This window comes from Bactrocera tryoni, chromosome 2 (genome assembly GCF_016617805.1).
Source record: "Bactrocera tryoni isolate S06 chromosome 2, CSIRO_BtryS06_freeze2, whole genome shotgun sequence".
In the NCBI taxonomy this organism is placed as follows: Eukaryota; Metazoa; Arthropoda; class Insecta; order Diptera; family Tephritidae; genus Bactrocera; species Bactrocera tryoni.
Window position 1 is genome coordinate 61051485 of NC_052500.1, and position 21532 is coordinate 61073016.

The 21532-nt window shown below is 34.6% G+C and overlaps 1 protein-coding gene across 3 annotated transcripts in view; it reads right to left on the reverse strand.

Moving 5' to 3' along the window:
- LOC120768037 (sodium/potassium-transporting ATPase subunit beta-2) overlaps positions 1-16861 on the reverse strand; it is a 110224-nt gene extending 93363 nt beyond the window's left edge. The window contains exons 1-2 of one of the 3 annotated variants that reach the window (XM_040094536.1): positions 16762-16861; positions 7603-8073 (exon numbers count right to left, since the gene is read on the reverse strand). In XM_040094536.1, coding sequence (XP_039950470.1) covers positions 7603-7732 — 130 coding nt within the window. In that variant the 5' untranslated portion in view covers positions 7733-8073; positions 16762-16861. Of the gene's footprint in view, positions 1-7602; positions 8179-16761 lie in introns of those variants that run through there. The other 2 variants (XM_040094537.1, XM_040094538.1) reach the window with 2 other exon arrangements.
- Between the last annotated feature and the right edge of the window lie 4671 nt (positions 16862-21532).

Here is a 21532-nt window from a genome sequence, read left to right on the forward strand (position 1 = left end):
ATTCGAGATTTTGACTCTTTACGTTTTGGCGACGACTTTGTCCAAGTAATCGACGAGATGTAAGAGTTAAACCTCAACATTTACATCACCCAGCGAATAAAAAACCAGCGGCTGAGCTGGCTTGTTCATGTTTTGAAAATAGTTGATGACGCGTCATCGAAAAATATGTTCTATACAAGAGTGCGTGATAGTAAGGTGGTAGTATAGGTCTCCGGCCTGGTAAAGAAGTAAAAGAAACAGTGACGAAACTTGATGAACGAGATTGGAGAAGGCACGCGCGTACCAGACGTTACTCTATACTTAAGTATGGATGTGCTGTAAGGGAAATTTAAAGATTGATGAAAATGGAATGGCCCTAAAGCCTAAGTTCTCCTCTATGTCATGAATCTTATGTTTTCAGATATATAACTATAATAAAATTATAATTTTTGTTGCTAGTAAGTCAAACCTATTTGAAGATCTTGTGATATATTTATTTTTCTTAAAAAATCTGAGATCCAACACTATAAATATAACTTTGCTCCAATAAGGTAGCATTCACTAGGTCGAAGCATTGCTAGAGGGGGTGTATTGAAGCAATACATTAAAGTACACTGTACCTAAAGTGATTCGATGACTAGAAAGACTACTCGCTTCTATATATTTCTGGTTTTGACTATGAGAAAAAAAGGAATTACATAATAAATCAAGTTAAAAAAACAACAACCCAACACCTTTACTTTTGCGAATTACAAATCGAATGAATATATAAGCATTTATCTGTATATAACCTCAAATTATCTACGATAAAATAGACATCATTAATAATTCTCGACAATAATTTGCACCCCAAAAGATAGATAAATTTACAATCGAAAAGAAAATAAACACAAAGTGTGGGAGACTTAATAAAAGTCTAAAGAAAAGTTAGTAAGAGGTAAAATTGGAGCATAAATTTTTTATAGTCATGTGCTGTAAGCACGAAACTATCAAACGATTAGTCATACGACAACAACAGCGTTATACACTATGTACTCGTACACATACAGACTTATCAATATTAGAGCAACAACATCAATACAATGGGTGTTACGTGACAACCCAACACGACGACATACACCACTTGCTTGCCACTTAATACATACTTATATATAAAAGTGGGCACAACAACTCCACTCATAGTTGCAGCACAAAGTTTTGGTTAACCCCAATCACCACACCAGTGTTCAATCTAATTGCAGCTGTCATAAACGAATGTATGCGCCCATCCATACATACGTACATACATATGTATTCACTTACTACTCCATGTGTTAGCCAACTTTGGCCAAGCAACCCCACGAACAAATACTTTTCCGAGCAATCGATCGATTTAATGCGTGCCAGCGTATCGCATGCGACCAATATACTTATGCCTGATTTTGTATGTGTTTCCATGCTGATATTATATTTATGCGTGTTTGAGTTAGATTGTTGGGGAGCTTCTCAAACTAAAATTCTTTAATTTGGTTTGTTGGCTGTAGAGACCATGTAGGAGAAAAGCGGTTATGGTATGGCAAAAATTATCAGGGATTTGATATTTTGGATTTTTTTTTTCATGCCTACCAGGCAGTTTAGACCCTTACTTTTAAAATTTTCTAGAACAAATTTTGAGTTAAACGAACCATTCCGCCGTATATGTCATAATTTCAATTTTCATTCCAGCACATTTGATCTAACAGACTCACTCTTTACCATTAAAAAAATTATTTTATCTACTCTTAACAAGTAACATTTAATAATTATAAACTTTAATCTAATTCTTAATTTCGGCTGTTGAAATTTTTGTTTCTGTAGCTGAGCAGCTTAAGATCGCAACGCTTAAAACTCTCTTGCCTTTTATGACTCGGCTAATTCCGCTCGTTCGCGGATTGCGCCCCTCGCGTCGGTTGGGCGGGAGGAGGGTAATCGTTGGGTATTATTATAATAGTAGTACTACCTAGGCTATAATTGATTTTGGGTTATAGAAAACTTCTATAGTAAGCTTAGTATAGTTAGATTTAGTATTATGCAATAGTACCAATTTGGTTAAATTAAGTCTGCGGCATGTTGAACAAAAATATTAGTACATTTTTTATTGAATGGTTGGAAAGTTATAAAGAAATCGATTCCCCGATTTTTAGTTAATTAAGTTTTTATAGCAATGCGTAAATAAACTGTGGTGTCAAAATCCTTGTGTAATTTAGCATAATTAGAATTCATAAAGCATGTTATGAGCATTATCACCAAAAATTTTAAAAATAATCGTGGAGTAATGCTACCAAATGTGACTGAATTTAGTCATAACTACATTCACGCGATTAAATGACGTAACTTGATTATTATTCGATTATTCGAATATTCCGAACACACGTTGTAAAGCTAATGCCCTTATGTATCTAGAACCTTAAACATTATTTTTTGTAGGGCGAACAAGGTTTGTCGCAAAAGAAACAGGACTGTTAAAAAAAACCACAAAATATTAATATTTTTCAAAAGTTGTATTTTTTATTCAAAGTAGTTTCCTTGTGCTTCGATACAGCGTTTGGCCCGGTCAATTAGCATTTCAAATGAGTGTTTAAGGTCATTTTTCGGAATGCTCTTGAGAATATCGGTCGTCGCCTTTTGGATAGCTGAAATGACCTGAAACCAGTGTCCTTTCATTAAGTTTTCCAAATAGGTAAAAATCACAGGATGCCAGATCAGGTGCGTAGGGGGAGTGATTAATGGTTAATATGGAGTTTTTGTTAAAAATCAGTGACAAGCGTCGACCGATGACACGGCGCATTATCGTGCAACAGGCGCCAGGACGCTGCCTCACGGTATTGTGGTCGAGCACGACGAAGGCGTAACAAAAGACGCATCATGACACCAAGGTAAAACACAGCATTAATCGTTTGGCCAGGTGGGACGAACTCTCGGTGTACAATACCCTCGGAATCGTAAAAACAAATCAGCATTGTCTTTATTTTTTACTTCTGAAGACGACCGACTTCTGTTCGTCACAGAGGTCCACACGACCTTCTTGGAATCGCTTAAACCACTCATGTACATTACTACGGGATAGGCACTGATCACCATAAACTTTTTTCATCATTTCAAATGTTTCAGTAAACGTATTCCCAAGTTTAAAACAAAATTTAATATTTGCTGTTTGCATTTTACAACCGATGACCAAAAGCTGCTATCACTTTTTGATCGATAACATCGATTGTAGTTATCCAATTGTCTTAAAATTTTTACGAAATGTCAACAAGAGAACAAACTTTTTATTTCATATACCCACCAATAGGTGGCGCCACCAGACACAGTTATATTTAAAAAGTTCTGTTTCTTTTGCGAAAGACCTTGTATTTGTTAACAGTTTATGGTGAAGATGCTCCAGCTGAGCGATCTTAACAAAAGTGGTTTATACGATTTAAAAGTGATATATTTGACTTGGAAGCCGGAGAACGTGCTGGGCGGTCAAAAATAGTTTGAAGATGGGGAACTGGAAGTATTAAGAGGTCGATGAAGATTGTTGCCAAATACAAGAAGAGCTCGCCAGAAACTCTGCGAGTAACTCAGGCGGCGGTTAGAGGCCGCCGGAAACATTCAGAGCCAATGAAATTGAGTGTCAAATGAATTGAAACCTAGAGACGTTAAAAGACGATTTTGTCTATTAGATGTGCCTATGTAAACGCCACAAAAAGAATTAATTTTCGGATTATCACTGGTGCTGAAAATTTTAACCATTACGACAACCCTAAATGCAAACAATCATATGTGAAATCTGGTCAACCAGAAAAATCTACGACAAAGCCAAATATCTATGGCGTCATACTACATTATAGCTTCTGAAACCGGATGAAACCAGTAATGGAAAACTCTACCGAGAAAAACTTATCAAATTAAAGTGCGCGTTTGCTGAAAGAACTAGATACTTTCCATTTTGACAAAGCAAGGCCGGTTAAAAACTATTTGGAAAAGAGCAGCTGCAAAGGTTTGTCGCACCCGTCTTATAGCTCAGATCTTACCTCTTACGACTACAATTTGGGCCGGTATGTGCAGACCGCTCTCTCTGGAATACGATTGCCATCTGAGCAGGCTATCAAAAATTTAGCTTGATTGATGTTTGAAATGGAACCCACAAATTGCCAGAATGATTACATATAATTACATCAATGAAAAATAAAACAATTAACTAACTTAAAAGTTTAATTCAAACATTTCAAGATATGGCATTAACACCGCCACATTGTTGGCATATAACAGTAGTGTAATTTATCAAAAATACTGAAGTGAGAAAGTTATTTATAGCCGACGTGAAACAATTTCATTCATAGATTTATCTTCAACTTTAACTATCTGTTCACTAAAACTGCCCGCAATATTGTTTTCGAGCATTGTCTCTACGCTTGTGGCGCCAGAATTGTCGTGTGAAATAAATAAAGTTATCATGATTCACATGCAATTTTGCAATTTATTTCACTTTAGTATTGGCAATTTTTATTTTTGCAAAATTACTAGTAAAATGCAAAGTTTATTGTTCGAAATTGCTATTTACCGTAAAGCTTTTCAAGTTGTTAGTAGTGCATGACCAATGGCGTTTTAATGAAGGTCGGCAGATCGTAAATTTAGAAAATAAAATATTGATAATAATTTTCATCAGTCTTGCATTGGTTCCACTACACACTACTTCTACATAAAATGTACCAAATTAATTTAAAATCTCCTCTCCGCTGCAGAATACCATTTTCGAAAAGTTCTTTCTCGATAACCAAACTCAATTATTAATTTGCGCCGTAAAATTCTAGCAAGTTTCTGACTGACTTTTAGACCAAAGTGATATTTTGTTTATTCCTGCAATTAATTACTAGATTTAACATTATTTTAAAGAAATCTGTTTGGTTTTTTAATTTCAGAAGATTCAGTTCAGAGATATAGTGCAAAGCGTCTTTTTTGAGAGGAGCTTGCGGAGATCAGCTGTAGTTCCTTTCCAAATAAATATTTTTACTAATGCTAAGTACTTAAATACAATTTAAAGATACCATAATATGTGTACAAAATTTGGAACAATAAATTTAAAAGTTTCCTCCAAAAAATTCTGGGAAATTCACTTTTTCTTCTCCTTCTAACTGTATATAACCCCTTAAATGAGTGGATTAAGTTTTTCCAGCGAAATATTTATAAAGCCACCGTCAAATTTCATATTTGGCAGATTCTGTATTTTAAATTTACGGCATGACGTTTGAATTATTTCATAATCATTAAATATTTTAATCACAGTAGGCGGTGAATAGGCGGTAAAGCCAGAGGGCGCTTATTTGATTCCATTGTTATTTTAGTTGTGACAAATAAGACTACAAGTGACTTATTAATTATTATTGCATAAGTAATTTAATTAGCTATTTAATTTCATAAATTTTTTTAATTTTTCTCGAAATCGTAAAGAATGCCTCGAGGAAAAGCTTTGACGGAAGAAGAGAAAGGAAAAATTATGGCATATCATGAAGAGGGTATGTCAAATCGAGACATTTCAAGGCGTTTAAATAGGTCGAAGGATATTGTAAGAAATTTTTTAAAATTAGGGACCAATTATGGAAAAAATAAGAAAAGTGGGAGGCCTCCAAAAGTGTACGAAAGGCAAAAACGTAGCATTAAACGACTTATCATGCAGGAAAATGTAAGTGCAGACAAATAAAACAGCAAGTTAATTTGGAGATAGGAGTACGACGAGTACAACAAATACTTAAATGTAACTTAGATTGTATTTATGATACAAAAATGCACCAAACCGTCAATGACCGAAAAACACAAATTGGCCAGGCTTCGTTTCGCCGAAAAATATCGCTTTTGGGACGACGAGTAGAAAACCGTTATTTTTACTGACGAAAAAAAATTCAATTTAGATGGCCCCGATGATCTCCAAAAACGTTGGAGGCCCATAGAGTCTACTAGGCAGAAATGTAAACGACGAAATTTTGGTGGCGGATCACTCATGGTTTGGGCTGGGATAACTTACAGAAGGAAAACACCAGTTTGCTTTGTACAACAAAAATGGACTCGGAATGCTACATTAATTTACTGGATGAAGTTCTTATTGATTTCGGAGAGGAATTTGTTGGAAATGAACTCATTTTCCAGCAAGACAATGCAGCGATACATCGTTCTAAGAAAACAGTTGATCTCTTGCTGGCTCGGAATATTAAATTTCTCGATTGGCCTGCAATTAGTCCCGACCTAAGCCCTATTGAAAACCTTTGGTCCGTGTTATCAGCCAAGGTTTTCGAAAAGGGACGGCAATTTGATAACGTAAAATGTCTAAGAAATGTCATCGTTGAAAAATGGAAAGCAATTGAACAAACCGTTATCCATTTTTTAATTAATTCTATGCCCAGACGATTGGAAGAAGTTATTGCTAACAATGGAAGTCATACATCATATTAAACATTTAATTTTCCTTCTAATTACTAAGAATATAATGCATAATCAAAGTGGCTTTATAATTATTTCGTTCGGCTTATTTAAATTATGTTTGAGAAAACTTGCATAATTTATTTTTTTTTACTAAAACCAAGCATAACATTAATTGAATTAAACATTTATTCGAAAAAATAATAAATAATAGCAAAATTATAGGTTCTTCTTTCATTATTGAGCTTAACGAAAGTAGCTTTATAAATATTTCGCTTGGCATATTATAAAGAAATATATATTATATATAGTATACCATAACTCAACGTAAACATTCTTTTATAAAGCAAACGAAATTTTTTGCGCTGGAAATCGATTTTCTATACTTCGCCCTTTATGTTGAAAGAGACTTCATTCATAAGTTTACAGACGAAGGCAAAACGATAGAATAGAAACCATTATTATAAAAAAATTTGAGTTTTGGTTATCAAATGGCTATATATTGGTTAAAACTGACAGCGGAAGCTGACAATTTTGTGCTACATATAATGTAAGCAATAAACAACTCAATCAATCATTTTTTGATGTTACGTTGTTTTGCATTTAAGGTGACAATTTACAAGTACAAGTAGGTACACTTATATTTTTATTATAATTATTACACAACCACCATACAATTTTTATCGTAAACAATAAATGCAATTTATTGAGCGTAAAGTTATAGTTTCGACAGTTATCAATCAAATTGAAGCCGCCTAACAGTTTAATAAGCTTTATAAGTAAATCATAACTGGCAGTTGCGTGTGCAAAACGTCAAAACTGTCAAAAATATCTTGAAGATAAAACATTTTACCCGGACAAATATAAAATAAATCGCAATTATTTTGCTTTTATATGTAGAAAATTTATCTATAAACTTTGATACATACAAATAACACGAATTATTGATTTACATAACTACCGCTAAATAAGCATTATATTAATATGCATGTACAGTGTGTAGACACCGTAAGTTCACCAAATAAAATGCACAAAAATTCTTCAAAATTTGCGCAAACACTTTTGGCCTAACCCTTCCACGCTTGCATATTAGCTACCAAATTTTGAGAGGATTACGTAAAAAAACTTTATTCTACGCTTTTCTTATGCTCTCACCAATAACCTTTCAAAAAGCACAATCAAATGTGTTCTCCTTTTAATGGTACTTACCCCAACTGCCTCCTGTTCGTCCAAGGCATTGGCTAGTTTCACTGTTCCATATGAATTTTTTGAAACCCTCCCATTTGCCCATCTTTGGCGGTGGCGAATAGTATTGTTCTGCTATCTTCTTGTCGGCCATTTTTGCTGTCTTGTGCTTTTTTTCTTTAGGCTGCGCTCTTAGTGAAGTTGTTGCTTTTGGTTGATTTTCTACTGCTTTTTCTGCGGCTGCTGCTACGGCGTTTCTTAATTTTTACTGCTGTAGTTGCTCGACTTTTGTTGTTGTTTTTTTTTATTGTATTGTAACTGTCTTGTCGATTCGATGACTGAACTCGTGTAGCAGTTGAGAGGGTTTCTTGTTTTTTTATTTTTAACTTTATACACTTATTTTTGTGGTATGCAAATGTTTTTAAATTTTACTTTTATTTTATTTTTAGCTCTTTGTGTCGCCTATTTTTGTTGCTAATATTTAAAGTTTATTAGCTATGTCATTAAAATAATTCTTTATAGGATTATTTAATATTTAACTTTTTGCTTAGTAATTTTGTTTTTTCGTATAACAACAAGCAGTTTTATAGTTTTCCTGTTTTTATTGGTTTTAGCTTTAACTTTTCTTATTTTACGGAAATATTTTAATTTATCTTAAATTTTTTTATGAAATTTTCTTTTATCTCTTAATCAACTGGGTCGAAACATTTTTATTGTTTTTTATTTGGTTATTTTCACTGGTATGTTCGTCTTAGAATATTTTCTAAATATTATTTTTCACTGTGATACTACGAGTTGGCTATTGCAATTCGTCAATTTGGAATATCAATGCTGTTGCCACCTATAGGAGGATAGGAGTGAAAGTTTTTGTGTTAGTTGAGTTGTGCGTACCACCATCAGCTCATAGTAATGTTGTTATGTAAAGGTTTGTAACTGTTAATTTTTCCATAACACAAAATACAAATGATTCATTCACATGCGCTGGAAGCTTTCACCCACACTATGTGTTAGCCACGCGCTTTTAAGTTTTTTTAGCTTTCGTTAAGTCTTTGCCAATTTATAGATTTACAATAACTTCTAAATTTAATACTACAATGAGATTTCATTCTTTATCACATACTCTTATCAAAAGCTTTCATTCGATTTGAGAGTTTACACAAAGTTTCGACTTTTCTTGTTACAAAGTTTGCTTCCATCAAAGTCTTTTCTTTTACAATTACTTCTAAAGTTAATACCCACATCAGCTTTCATTCTTTATCACATATTCATTTCAAGCGCTTTCATACGTATTGTAAGCTTTCACTAAATATATCGGCATTTCTTGTCGCAAACCATGTTGGATACTAGTTATGTATTCATCATATTACATCGTTTTTAACTAAAAATGTTTCAGGCTGGAAAATGTGAAGTATTACTTCTTTTAAAATCAATATGACAAGAATTTTCAAAAAATAACATTTATTACCTAATAGCGAATCCGAATAAATGCTTCTCGCCAATTATGCTCAAATTAAGATTTCTACATCATATTATTATATAATAATGCTTGCTGATAATTTACGAAAATTTTATTTTATAATTCAAAGTTTCGTGGAAATTTCAAAAAAGCTTCTAAGGTTTCTCCAGCAAAGTAGTATTTCATAAGAGAGCTACTAATTCTTTCTGCAGTTTAAATTTATAGAAAATATTTACTTAATCTACTATTTAGGTAACTTGAAGGTTTCAAAAAAGCTTCTAAGATTTTTTCTTAGTAATATTTTAGCTCAAAGTATAGAATTTTGTTTTGAAAACATATACATTTATCAAATATGGTGAGAGTTGGTCGACCACCGCAATCGAAGTAAAGAGAATTATAAATTTGTAGATTTATAGTAAAAACACATGAAAGAATATCGTGAGTCTCTATTATGGCTCCACCAAGCAAAAGCTGGACTTCTTTGAAAAAGACACACCACAAGAAAGTTAATAGCCTTGCGAAACTACATATGAAAGTTATGCAACATATAATTTACATTAATAACATTAAGATAGTATTATACCCAAAACACTACATAACTGTGAATTTTTAAATGTGACAATTACAATTATCTAATATTTTTAACTTCATATTTTTGAGAACGTTTGAAGAGATTTTTATTTTTTATGTTAGTGTGTTCTCCTGAACACATATTATTTTTAATTTGGCAACTCTATGCGCAAGCTTATTTTATTCCTTGGCAGAACTCGAGAGTTTCAAAGTCAGCTTTGAATTTTATTCAATAGAATTTGGTTGCCAACTTATATAAATGAAAAATATGCATACATATGTTTTCAGAACTTGTCCTAAACACTTGGGAACAAGCCGCCAGGAATCACATAACATTTCAATACTCTAAATATTTTCGCTCACATAGCAGATGACACATTTGTACACATGTACTCACACAATTTTATTACCGTTAATACGCTTGCCGCTATATATATAGGATATACCATGAGTTCCACAAGGACAACTCAAACCATTGTTAGTTTATTTATTTTTTCTTGCCAATAAAATTAAATATCGTTGTGCAAGTTTTGTATACACCAAATTATTTTCACAATCTAAAGAATTTTATTTTCAAAAAATTTCAACAAACTTTACTGTCGCTGCTGCGCCACTACCTTTGCTACCCTCAATAAAATAACTGCTACTACTAACCGACTAACTGACTGACTTTATGCCTGCCGCTATTGCTGCTGTAGTCACACACAGAAATTACGATTATGTAACAGTGCACACTGTGTAAGAGGCCGCAAAGGAAAACGCTGAAAATTTTTCCACACCAACAACGAATGTCATACACGATGAGACACCGAGAAAGAGCATGCATGGTCACGAGTCATACAATATATACACGAATTGTCGGAAATGGCGTATGTGGCGAAAGCAATGAGAGCGACACGAATCACCAAAAGCTACAACACTCGTTTCTTAAGCAAAAACAATGCAAAAGGATAAAATCTGGTAATGGTAATAGTGCTAAAATGTGGAAAAATTACAAAAAAAAAAGTACTAAAAAAGAGAGTTTAAACTATGTATGCAAAAGGATAAAATCTGGTAATGGTAATAGTACTAAAATGTGGAAAAATTACAAAAAAAAAATACTAAAAAAGAGAGTTTCAACTAGTTGGAAAAGCTGAGAATGGCTAAAATGAGAGTAAAGATGGCTAAGAGCTTACGCGATAGGTGTGTGTACTAAAAAATCAGACGAAAGCCCGTGCACACTTAATATGAGCGAAAAATGAAGGACGAAGGATATGAAAAAATGAATATGGTGGAAAACTGGAAAACCAAATACTGGAAGCAAGTCGAGCAACATAGCATGGGTATGGTCAAATCTGTGCAGGCTATAATGTACTGATTTATAAAGTACATAATATTGTAAGCTTCAAACTGCCTGTGTTGACCAATTATAGTAGGAGTTATGATTTTTGGTATGCCATATGTTGAAATCTTTGTTGCTGTTACCACGGCAAAAATTGGTGAAAATATAAACGTTTTTTTTTTAAGTGCCTAGGTTCAATAAAGTGCAGAAGAAGGATGTTCCAACAATTTTTGTTATATAATTTATGTGAAGAAAAGCTTAACAATTTTTTTTTTTTGGCTATACTTTTGATTAGGTCACCTCTCCGAATCGCTTCAAAGTTTATACAAAGGTTCCTCATGTGATGAAATGCAATTTCCCAAGTTTGTTTTTTGGTGGAAAATTAGGAAAAAATTTTAAGTGAAAATAAAAAAAATTTTCCAAAATTTAAGGAAAATTCCCAACAGATAAATAAACAAATTCAAAATTAAATTTGAAAAAATGGATAAAAAAAATATTACAACAAATTTTCTAGTCAATATAGCCATTCTTGGTGTACATATAGTATTAAAAATGTGATAACGTATGCTCCGTTTTCTCAAATTTTTAACGTCTAAAATGATTGAAAGATTTATATTCCCAAATTTCAGACCTGGTTCCTATTTTCTGGTTTTATAATCGGCGTAAAGAGCCTCAGATTTTTTTTTGCAAAGTATGTAAAAATTCTATGAAAACAATAAATGTAAAACCCTTAAAGTGTATTTTATTCTTCTCTAATTTATCTCTGTCTATAAGTTTTCAAAAGTCCACCTACCTACTCAGAGCAATGTCTGTGTGCATTAAATTCAAAACCAACTTGGTCTAAAACTGACATGTTGAGCCAACATGTAACATCAGCAGAGTGCTTCTAAGAGCAAAAAATAGTAAGACTTTGTTCATGATTTTCAAATTCATGATTTATTCTTCAAAATCTATGTCGTTCCCCTCAAAGTTATCTCCCTTGGCCCCATTACGCTTGTGGCGACGTTTTTTCCAATCCTCAAAATAGTTTTTAAACTTAATTTCGGAAATATTGTTATATGCGCGTAATTATTCACTTTTAATGTCTTCACTGACACAAAACGGTTTCACTGGAGCGGTCGTTTAAGTTTGATGATTAGCCAAAAGCCGCTGGTTGCGGCACGATATTGGTTGAAATTTTGTATAAAAACTCACGAAGAATCAATGCAATATGCGACGGTGAATTATCGTGGTGCAAAAGTAAAGATTTGCCGATCTTTTGCCCACAGTAGTAGGCAACTGACATATTGAGCCTATACATACATATATGTACATATAGTATAACAGCAGCTGAGTAGGTACATTGCCTAACCGCCACTCGATATGGCTGGGGTCGTGATTATAAATAATTATTAGCTACAACAACTATTTCTTGTGACATCGTTTTTTCATTGGGGAAAATATTTTTTTTATTTATTCCTGACACCCGCTCCGCCCTTGCATAACTACTTAGGGGCTTTACTTGCAGGATAACTTCAAGAAACATGCCACAAACGGCAATGGGTCACTAAATGCAATAATTTGCTTTTCGAACGAAGTCGAAAGTGCAAATACGATCGTAAACATTGACCCAAATCGACTAGATTTTTGAGGCAGTCAATCGAATAAGCAGAGAATCACATATATGGCAACTAAATATGAACCATAAACCAACATTTGTTGAAAGTAAAATTATAGTCCTGTTATTTCCCAAATGATCGTGGTTATGTAAAGGTAGATTAGGTCAGATATTTTAGATTTAAAGATTGTTCGGTGATAAAGGAAGAAATATGAAACTCAAAAAACCTATTCAAAGAGACAGCCTTGTTAATATGTTATGTTAAGGGATTTGCTATAAGTATATCGTCAACTAAAATGCAAAACAGCGTATCATCAAAAAAAATAGTTTTTTATTGCTTACGATTCCCTACGTCATATTATACATATATTATATACATACATACTTGTACGTAGCTGTCAGGTATAACCAATATAACTATAACCAAATCTCAAATTTTGTTTCAATGTAGTGTAATGAGTAGTTTTCATTGTAAACTTATGAAAAGTGATGTTACGTTATTTGCATTGTAAGTGAGGATATAGGTCTTATGAAATGAATATTTAAAAATCACTAAACAAAAATAATTACATTTTAATAGAGAAGAATATCTCCTGGTTTAAGATCACAAAAAAAATTGCATAAATTATTTTGCTCATAAATTGAACAAAGACTATATATTTTTTCATTTGTTCTAAAAGTTCAAGCATCTTATCTAGTTCTAGAGTTATTTTGACCAAATGTCTATTATTGATCTCGCAGAGGATCTTATAGTCAAAACCAGACAGGGTATCTTTGCTAGTAGCTGAAGAAAAAACAGAACAAAAATTTTATAAAAAAGACTACCAAATCGGTTGGTAATATCATAGACCATATGAGTGCTGAGTAAATTTGTGGGGGTACACATTGTAGTAGCTGCTTCATTCATGGGTGCAGCACTAAATTAAGAAACTAGATCATAGATTAAGCCAGCTCGTAGAAATGACTATTGTTAAGGACGCTTAAAAAGATTCTAAACTTTCTGTTTTTTTTGTTAAACTTTCGTATATTCTGTTTTGTTTTTTTTTGTTAAACTTTCGTATTGTAGTAAGTAGTTTGTGTAGGAAGGCTTTTCAAAAAGATTCGGATTTTCAATTATATTCCTGCAAAAAGTTTAAGTAATAAAGTTTTAATAAATAAAACATCGTTGTTTTCTCTAATTTTTTTACAACAATCAACCCTCATTTTATATTGATTTAGGTCAATAAACATTCACTAAGGTAAATAGCTGATTTGCATTTTATTCTACTTTCATTGCTTACATTAATACCCTGACTAGGTCACGCAGAGCAGGTTTTTCACCTCTGCGCTTGATTGCATGCTAAGCAAAAATTGATTGCAGAATTTAAATAAAGACTTTAAAAACACCTTCTTGCGTGTATTTGTTAAGGCAAGCTTATATAAAACGTATTTAAAGGGTGTTAAAATAAAAGTGAAGAAAAAATGCGTTATAAACTTCAGGGGTATTTTTAGTATTCAACTAAGTTTGTAATAACCAGACGGATATAGTATAATATAATAATATATAAAAAATTTGTCGGCATCGCCGATATCAGCTGCAATACAAACTGAGCTGTTTAAATTAAGTCCTTATATGGAGAACTTTTTATTTGTCAAGATATTTGCACATAATTTGGCAATTATTGTTGTCCAAGGTCTCGCTACAATCTCTGAATATATAGCTCAAACCGCAACAATATAGCTTATGGCTGTCATATAAACTGAAGCATTAAAATAAATATTTTTTATATCGTTTTATGCAATTAGAAATATATCTATGAAGGGTATTATTGCTTCAGTGCAGCCGAAGTTGACGTTTCTGCTTATTTTCGTTTTGGAATAAAAAATTCTGAATAATTATATTCGATAAATTAAACGTGAATTGAATGAAATAAATGTAGTGATCAGAAACAGAAATATTTAAATATACAGAAATGTATATGTGACCTGGTCTACGGAAAGGGGGCTTAGGTGTCAAAAAAAAGAAGAAAAATTAATGAGATAACGAGAAACTGACGATTATTTTTAACCGCTTTTCCCAGAAAACTAGTTTTCGCACGTTAGCTCCCTTTTCGTAGACCAGGTCACATATATAAAGTCTATATATTGCTAAACATATGTATATAACATTTTTCTCATATTATGAAACATTTTCTCCGCTGAGTATTTATTAAGATGACAGCACTTGCAAATGAAAATTGTATAATAGCGCACAATAGGACTACAGAAAATTAATAATCGCCATTCGCGGCTGTTGAAAGTATCAAGAATACACCATCGCCGCAATATCACCGCACAATGCAATGATGACAAGTATAATGATGGCTTTAAGCAACATAACGGTACTTGAAAACAGCACGGTTGGCATGTGACAGGGTATGGCAATATCAATGACAGCGAAAATAAATTAAAGACAAAAGAACAGATTAAAAAAGTTGCGAAATAAAAATGAGCGAAAAAACTTTTGTGCTCATATTTCACTGAAGGCTTACGATTGGGCAAGTGTGTGGTGGAGTGCAGCGAAGAGATTAGAGATTTTCAAAACGGACACGTTCTTGTGATGGCGGCAAGAAAGCTGCAGGCCAGCACGGAAACGCATGAAACGCCATGCATGGAAAAAGCAGGAAGGAGGCGCGGCATATCAGACCAACAACGACGAAGAGAAAGCTGGAAAAACTGGCTAACTTTGCATAGTTACACATACAAATATATATACATACATATGTACGAGGATATGTACGTAAAATGAGCGCACCTAGCGATGACCAAGCATGTGAGTAAGTGAAAATTCGTTAAAACGAAAATCCGAATTTCATACGTTCGTCAACCGTTATGTAGTGTTGCTACCGAAAATCGGCTAACGGTTTACGTTAACGGCTTCACAGGCAAAATCGCGCAATGAAGCGAATATAGCCAGCAATAGACTTGAAGCACGCGACCGCCCGAAAAGAATACGAAGCCTAACATAGCCTGGCGGCAACAATTCGTTAGCTAACACATATACGCAAACAAAAGCACACACATAAACATATATTAATATACATATATAAATGGAGGTGCACGCGTTGGAGTAGTAACACTTGGAGGCGCGTAGACACAGACACAGAATGCGTGTCACTAGAGCTGTAGCGAAATTATGTATTATCCTTGCTAGGTGCTCGGCAATTGTTGGCTAGTAGGAGCAGTCACTTGAGTGTTCCATGACACTCTTTACTCATAGTTAAATAAGACAAACTGCTTCGTTTGTTGTCGTGCGCTCGCTCGCTTTCCTACTCGTGTTGACGTGCTCTCTCTCTATCTCTCGTACTATAGCAGGATATTCGTGCTGACGCTGAGGCGCCTGGTCTCGACGAAACTATTACCAAATCGGCATAACGTTTTTATTAAGTTGAATTTTTCAGCAAAGGAAGAAAATATTATAGTTATAATTTTGCCAAAACCTCACTGCAGCCACACCGTTACATAATTTTTGTTTTTTTTTATCGAACTTTTGAAAATTTAAAAGCTGTAACATGAATTTTCATCTCTCTATCGCCCAGCATAGTGTGATATAACACATATATTTTTTTCATGGCTGTCCTTGAAAGTCCTTTTTAGTTTCCATGCGAATTTTAGACTACACACAGATTATTTAAAAGTTTTTCTTTCATAAAAAACGTTTTACTTTAGAAAATAGCTGCATAACTTGTCGAAAAATCGAATTCGTGTATGTATTTGAAAAGTGACCAGGATATCAAATTCCTTTGGCACATTTTTTACTCGCACGCACACATTTATATAAAGCATACAAATACACACACTTTTCAAAAATCACACGAAACCAAGTTTTTACCACTTTTTTCAATAAAAAAATTATTATTTTATGCAAAACTTTTTCATGTCTTTCAAGCAATGTCAAAAAGTCCCTCTTCAATCAGAAAATCCTTCACAGTTTGGCTTTTTCACGTTCGATTTTTCACCAGGCTTTATGTAATTTTCACGATATAGCGCCAGGCGCGCATTATACTAGTGCGAAAGAGAAAAAGCGAGAGCCGAAGACCGAGCATATAATATCCAGCAAGTCCACTTTTATGAAAATTTTCACAAAGTTTTTACTTTTTTCGTAAAAAAAAAACTGCACATTTTCACTAAAAATGTTTTTGAAAGATCTGTATTCACACGCACCCACACACACACACACACTGATTATAGTATATGTATGTATTTTGCAGAAGCCTTTACTGCTTTCTGTTGTATATTTAATCCGCACTATACGACGAGTCGAGGAGCTACCGTTCACAGTTAAAACGCCAATGATAGTGTCTTCGCTGCAACTGACCGAAACGACTTATCGTACGCTTGCTCTGAGCTATGGCAAACGGCACCGAACGCTCTATATTATCGTTGCGCTGCTTTACGCCGTGCTTCGGCTGGAAAAAGTCGCCAGAAATGTGCTAAAAAGCAACGACGCAGCAGAGAGTGAGTAATGTAATAGATTGTTTGTGAAACAAAAGCTCTTATATGTATAAAGCTTTCAACTAGTGCAGACTGTGGTGGCAAATTTCAAATCGAGAAATGTGCTAGTTGGTATATAAACTGTTGGGTGGTGTTCTATTTGAAAGCTTGTGTTAATAGATGATTGAGTCGTAAAGCAGTTATTTCAAAATAACTGTAGAAAAGCTTTCCCTAAAAGCGTTGTGAGAGATCTTATACATATAAAAGAAATTTTGAATTTTCTGTGCAGCATAAATCTGTTTATAGACTTTATCACGTTTTTTTTCGTAGATACTTGAAGTTCTAGCAAAATTAAGATAATTATTATTCTTAGATTAAATTGAAGTTTTTATTTGGCGTAGTTAAGACTACCGATTTAGGAAAAATACACCCTTTTGTACGATAAAATTTTGCCAGTTTGAAATTAACTTCATTACGCCACTCTCACTGAAGCCCTCGGTCCTATTGACAAAAAACTGGGTAGTCGATTTTCACAAGCTCATAACAAATCCCTGTTAATCACACCTAACACATAGTAAGATCTTCCTAACTAAAACGTCAGTCCTGGATTGGCCACCCTTTGCGCCGGTTTATCGCGTATTGACCACAACCGTTTATGGTTAACGATTCGCAGATGGCAATTCGGTCTATGAGATCGTGGGACACACACACACACCGATCACATTCTGGTTAATCGAAATTTTACTTACAGACAGAAGATATCAAGACCAAAGCATACTCTTGTAAAACCCCCAGAGGTAATATAATGACTGACACCCAGAGCAGACTAAAATTATGGAGGAAACACTTCTCCAGCCTACCGAATGACAGTGAAAGCATAACACCAGGAGATGATGAACCCGATTCCCCAATCGATGACGATACCTTGGACCTTATCAGTTTGACTTTCGGCCTAGCTTGGATCGACACACATCACCTCTTCGTTGATTTCAAGGCTGCTTTTGACAGCACGAAAAGAAGCTGACTTTATGCCACTATGTCTAAATTTGATATCCTCGCAAAACTAATACGCCTGTGTAAACTGACTTTGAGCAATACCATAATCTCCGTCAGGAACAGGAAGGATGTCTGAGAACCGTTCGATACCAAAAGAGGTTTCAGGCAACTGGCGACTCTCTATCTTGCTATTTCTTCGATCAACCTCTAGAGAAAATAACTTGAGCCGCAGAGCTGAATCGAAAAGGTACAATCTTTTATAAGAATGTACAGCTGCTGGCGTGAGCCGATAACATCGACATCATTGGTCATAACAACCGCGCCGTTAATTCTGCTTTCTCAAGAATGGATAAGAAAGCGAAGCAATGGGTCTAGTAAGGAACGAGGACAGGACCCCTGTCAGCAAACAAACAATTGTCGCATTCGCAACTTGGCTTCCACGGCACTGTTGAGAGTCATAACTTTCAAGTTGTAGATATTTCCGTCAAACTTTGAACCAGCATTAACACCAACAACAACATCAGTATAGAAATCGAAGGCAGAATAACTCTTGCCAACAGGACTGAGTAGATAGTTGAGAAGTGATGACCCTCTCAACGAACAAAGACTAAATTCTACATGTCACTCATCATCCCCGCCTTGCTATATGGTGCAGAGGTATGGACAGTGACAACATCTGATGAGTCGACGATACGAGTTTTTGAGAGAATGGTCCTTTGCGCATTGACAATTGCGAGAATCGCATTCGATGATTGAGCTTTGCGAGATATACGACGACATTGACATAGTTCAGCAAATTAAGAGACAGCGGCTACGTTCACTAGGTCATGTCGCCCGAATGGTCGAAAGCATTCCAGCTCTGAAAGTATTCGATGCAGTATCCGCCGGGGAAAGCAGAGGAAGAGGAAGATGTCCACTCCGTTGGAAAGACCAGGTGGCGAAGGACCATGCTACACTAGCGCGATGTTATAAACTCGTCTATAACCAAATTTCGTAAGCAAAAACCTTGCGAATGTTGTAAATGGCTTACGGGGATTCAGTTTTATCAAAACCACAATCCTGCGAGTAGTATAAAGCCTTCAATGACGTCGAGAGATCATTGATCGTTCTGGACGACTTTCGATTTTTTCTACCAATGAAAGTATTAAACAGGTGAAGGATATGGTTCTTGAAAATCGTCAGGCAAGAGTTAGAGAGGTGGCAAGAAGGCTCGAGATCTCCCGCGAGTCCGTTGAAATAGTTTTCGGTATGAAACGCATTCTTGCTCGACTCGTCCCGATAAAGATGAATTTTTTTCAAAAAGAGTACCGTAAACAGATCTATTTGGTCCAATAACGTAATGATTACCATCAACCACCGTATTCATCAGATTTGTCTCCGTGTGATTTTTTCTTGTTCTACAAACTGAAATTGCCGCTCCTTGGGACCCATTTTTAGTCGATCCAGGAGATAAAAAAAAATTCGGTGAAGGTGCTGAAAGCTATCCCAAAAAGTGCTTATGGAAACTGCTTGAAAAATCGTTGGCATAAATATACTACATCTGGTGGGGATTACTTTGAAGGCGACAAAATAAATATTGATGAATAATTAAATATTTAGTGTTTTATTTACAATCTCTGGGTACTTTTTTGTTTATTGTCCCAATAAAAAATATTTTCTCAAGGGTTAATATCACATTAAAGGGCGCGTTTCTATGACACTTGTTCGCTGAATGGGCTTTTATCTTTCAGTATAAGTATATTCAAATCTGGTGTGTCCGAAGAAGTTCGTGAAAAATATTATACTGAACGAACCAACTTTCAGGTTGTTAAGTATCTGAAAGACGATAGGCAAAAAAAACATTAAAAAAGAACTCATTTGTACAAAAAATTCATCCAAAACAAGTAAGGAAGGGCTAAGTTCGGGTGTCACCGAACATTTTATACTCTCGCACGATAAAGTGATAATCTAGATTTCATTATCAGTCATTTACATACATATTTTTCAAATACCGTATTTGTGTAAAGTTTTATTCCGCTATCATCATTGGTTCCTAATGTTTATACTCGTATTATACAGAGAAGGCATCAGATGGAATTCAAAATAGCGTTATATTGGAAGAAGGCGTGGTTGTTAACCGATTTCACCCATATTTTGCACATATCATCAGGGTGTTAAGAAACTATAACATACCGAATTTAATTGAAATCGGTTGAGTAGTTCCCGAGATATGGTTTTTGGTCCATAAGTGGGCGACGCCACGCCCATTTTAAATTTTTAAAAAAAAGCCTGGGTGCAGCTTCTTTCTGCCATTTCTTCCGTAAAATTTAGTGTTTCTGACGTTTTTTGTTAGTCGGTTGAGGCACTTTTAGTGATTTTCAACATAACCTTTGTATGGGAGGTGGGCGTGGTTATTATCCGATTTCTTCCATTTTTGAACTGTATATGGAAATGCTTGAAGGAAAAGACCCTATAGAATTTGGTTGACATAGCTGTAGTAGTTTCCGAGATATGTATAAACAACTTAGAAGGGGGCGGGGCCACGCCCACTTTTCAAAAAAATTACGTCCAAATATGCCCCACCCTAATGCGATCCTTTGTGCCAAATTTCACTTTAATATCTTTATTTATGGCTTAGTTATGACCGTTTATAGGTTTTCGGTTTCCGCCATTTTGTGGGCGTGGCAGTAGGCCGATTTTGCCCATCTTCGAACTTAACCTTCTTATGGAACCAAGAAATACGTGTACCAGGTTTCATCATGATATCTCAATTTTTACTCAAGTTACAGCTTGCACGGACGGACAGACGGACGGACGGACAGACGGACGGACGGACAGACAGACATCCGGATTTCAACTCTACTCGTCACCCCGATCACTTTGGTATATATAACCCTATATCTGACTCTTTTAGTTTTAGGACTTAAAAACAACCGTTATGTGAACAAAACTATAATACTCTCCTTAGCAACTTTGTTGCGAGAGTATAAAAACTGAACTATTCCAACTAAAGACATACAATTAAACAATTCAAAAATTTTGAGTTTAAATTCCGAGCAAGCGGAACTAAAGCGTTATTTATAAACATTTTTTTCTTAATTTTATGGAACTCCCGATTTGACAAGAAGAGATGTTATAGAAACAGCTAATATTTAAGCTCCAAAAATATAGTAATTTCTCTCTCTATATATACACATCACACACATATAAAACATTGAAATGTGAAACTTCAAATTTACGTTTTGTTTGGAAAAGAAATATGCAAATTACTTCCTGAAACAAATGTCGAATCTATTACTAAACTCCACTGTATAATCGTAAAATTTCCCATATGTACGCTTTTGTGTCAAATTTTACACATATCAATAAAAGTGCTCTGAGAGACAACATTGCAGAGCGTTCCATGCGCTAACTCTTGCACTCTTTCAATACTGAACTAAGAACTGCTGTAATTGGAAATAAAATCGGTATGGCAAACACTTAACCGTTACTCAGTACTACAATACTGCTGTGGGTGCAGTCCCTCAAGCCACAACATAGGCGCTGAGACGAATTCCAATACATGTTCACAGCTTGCATTTGC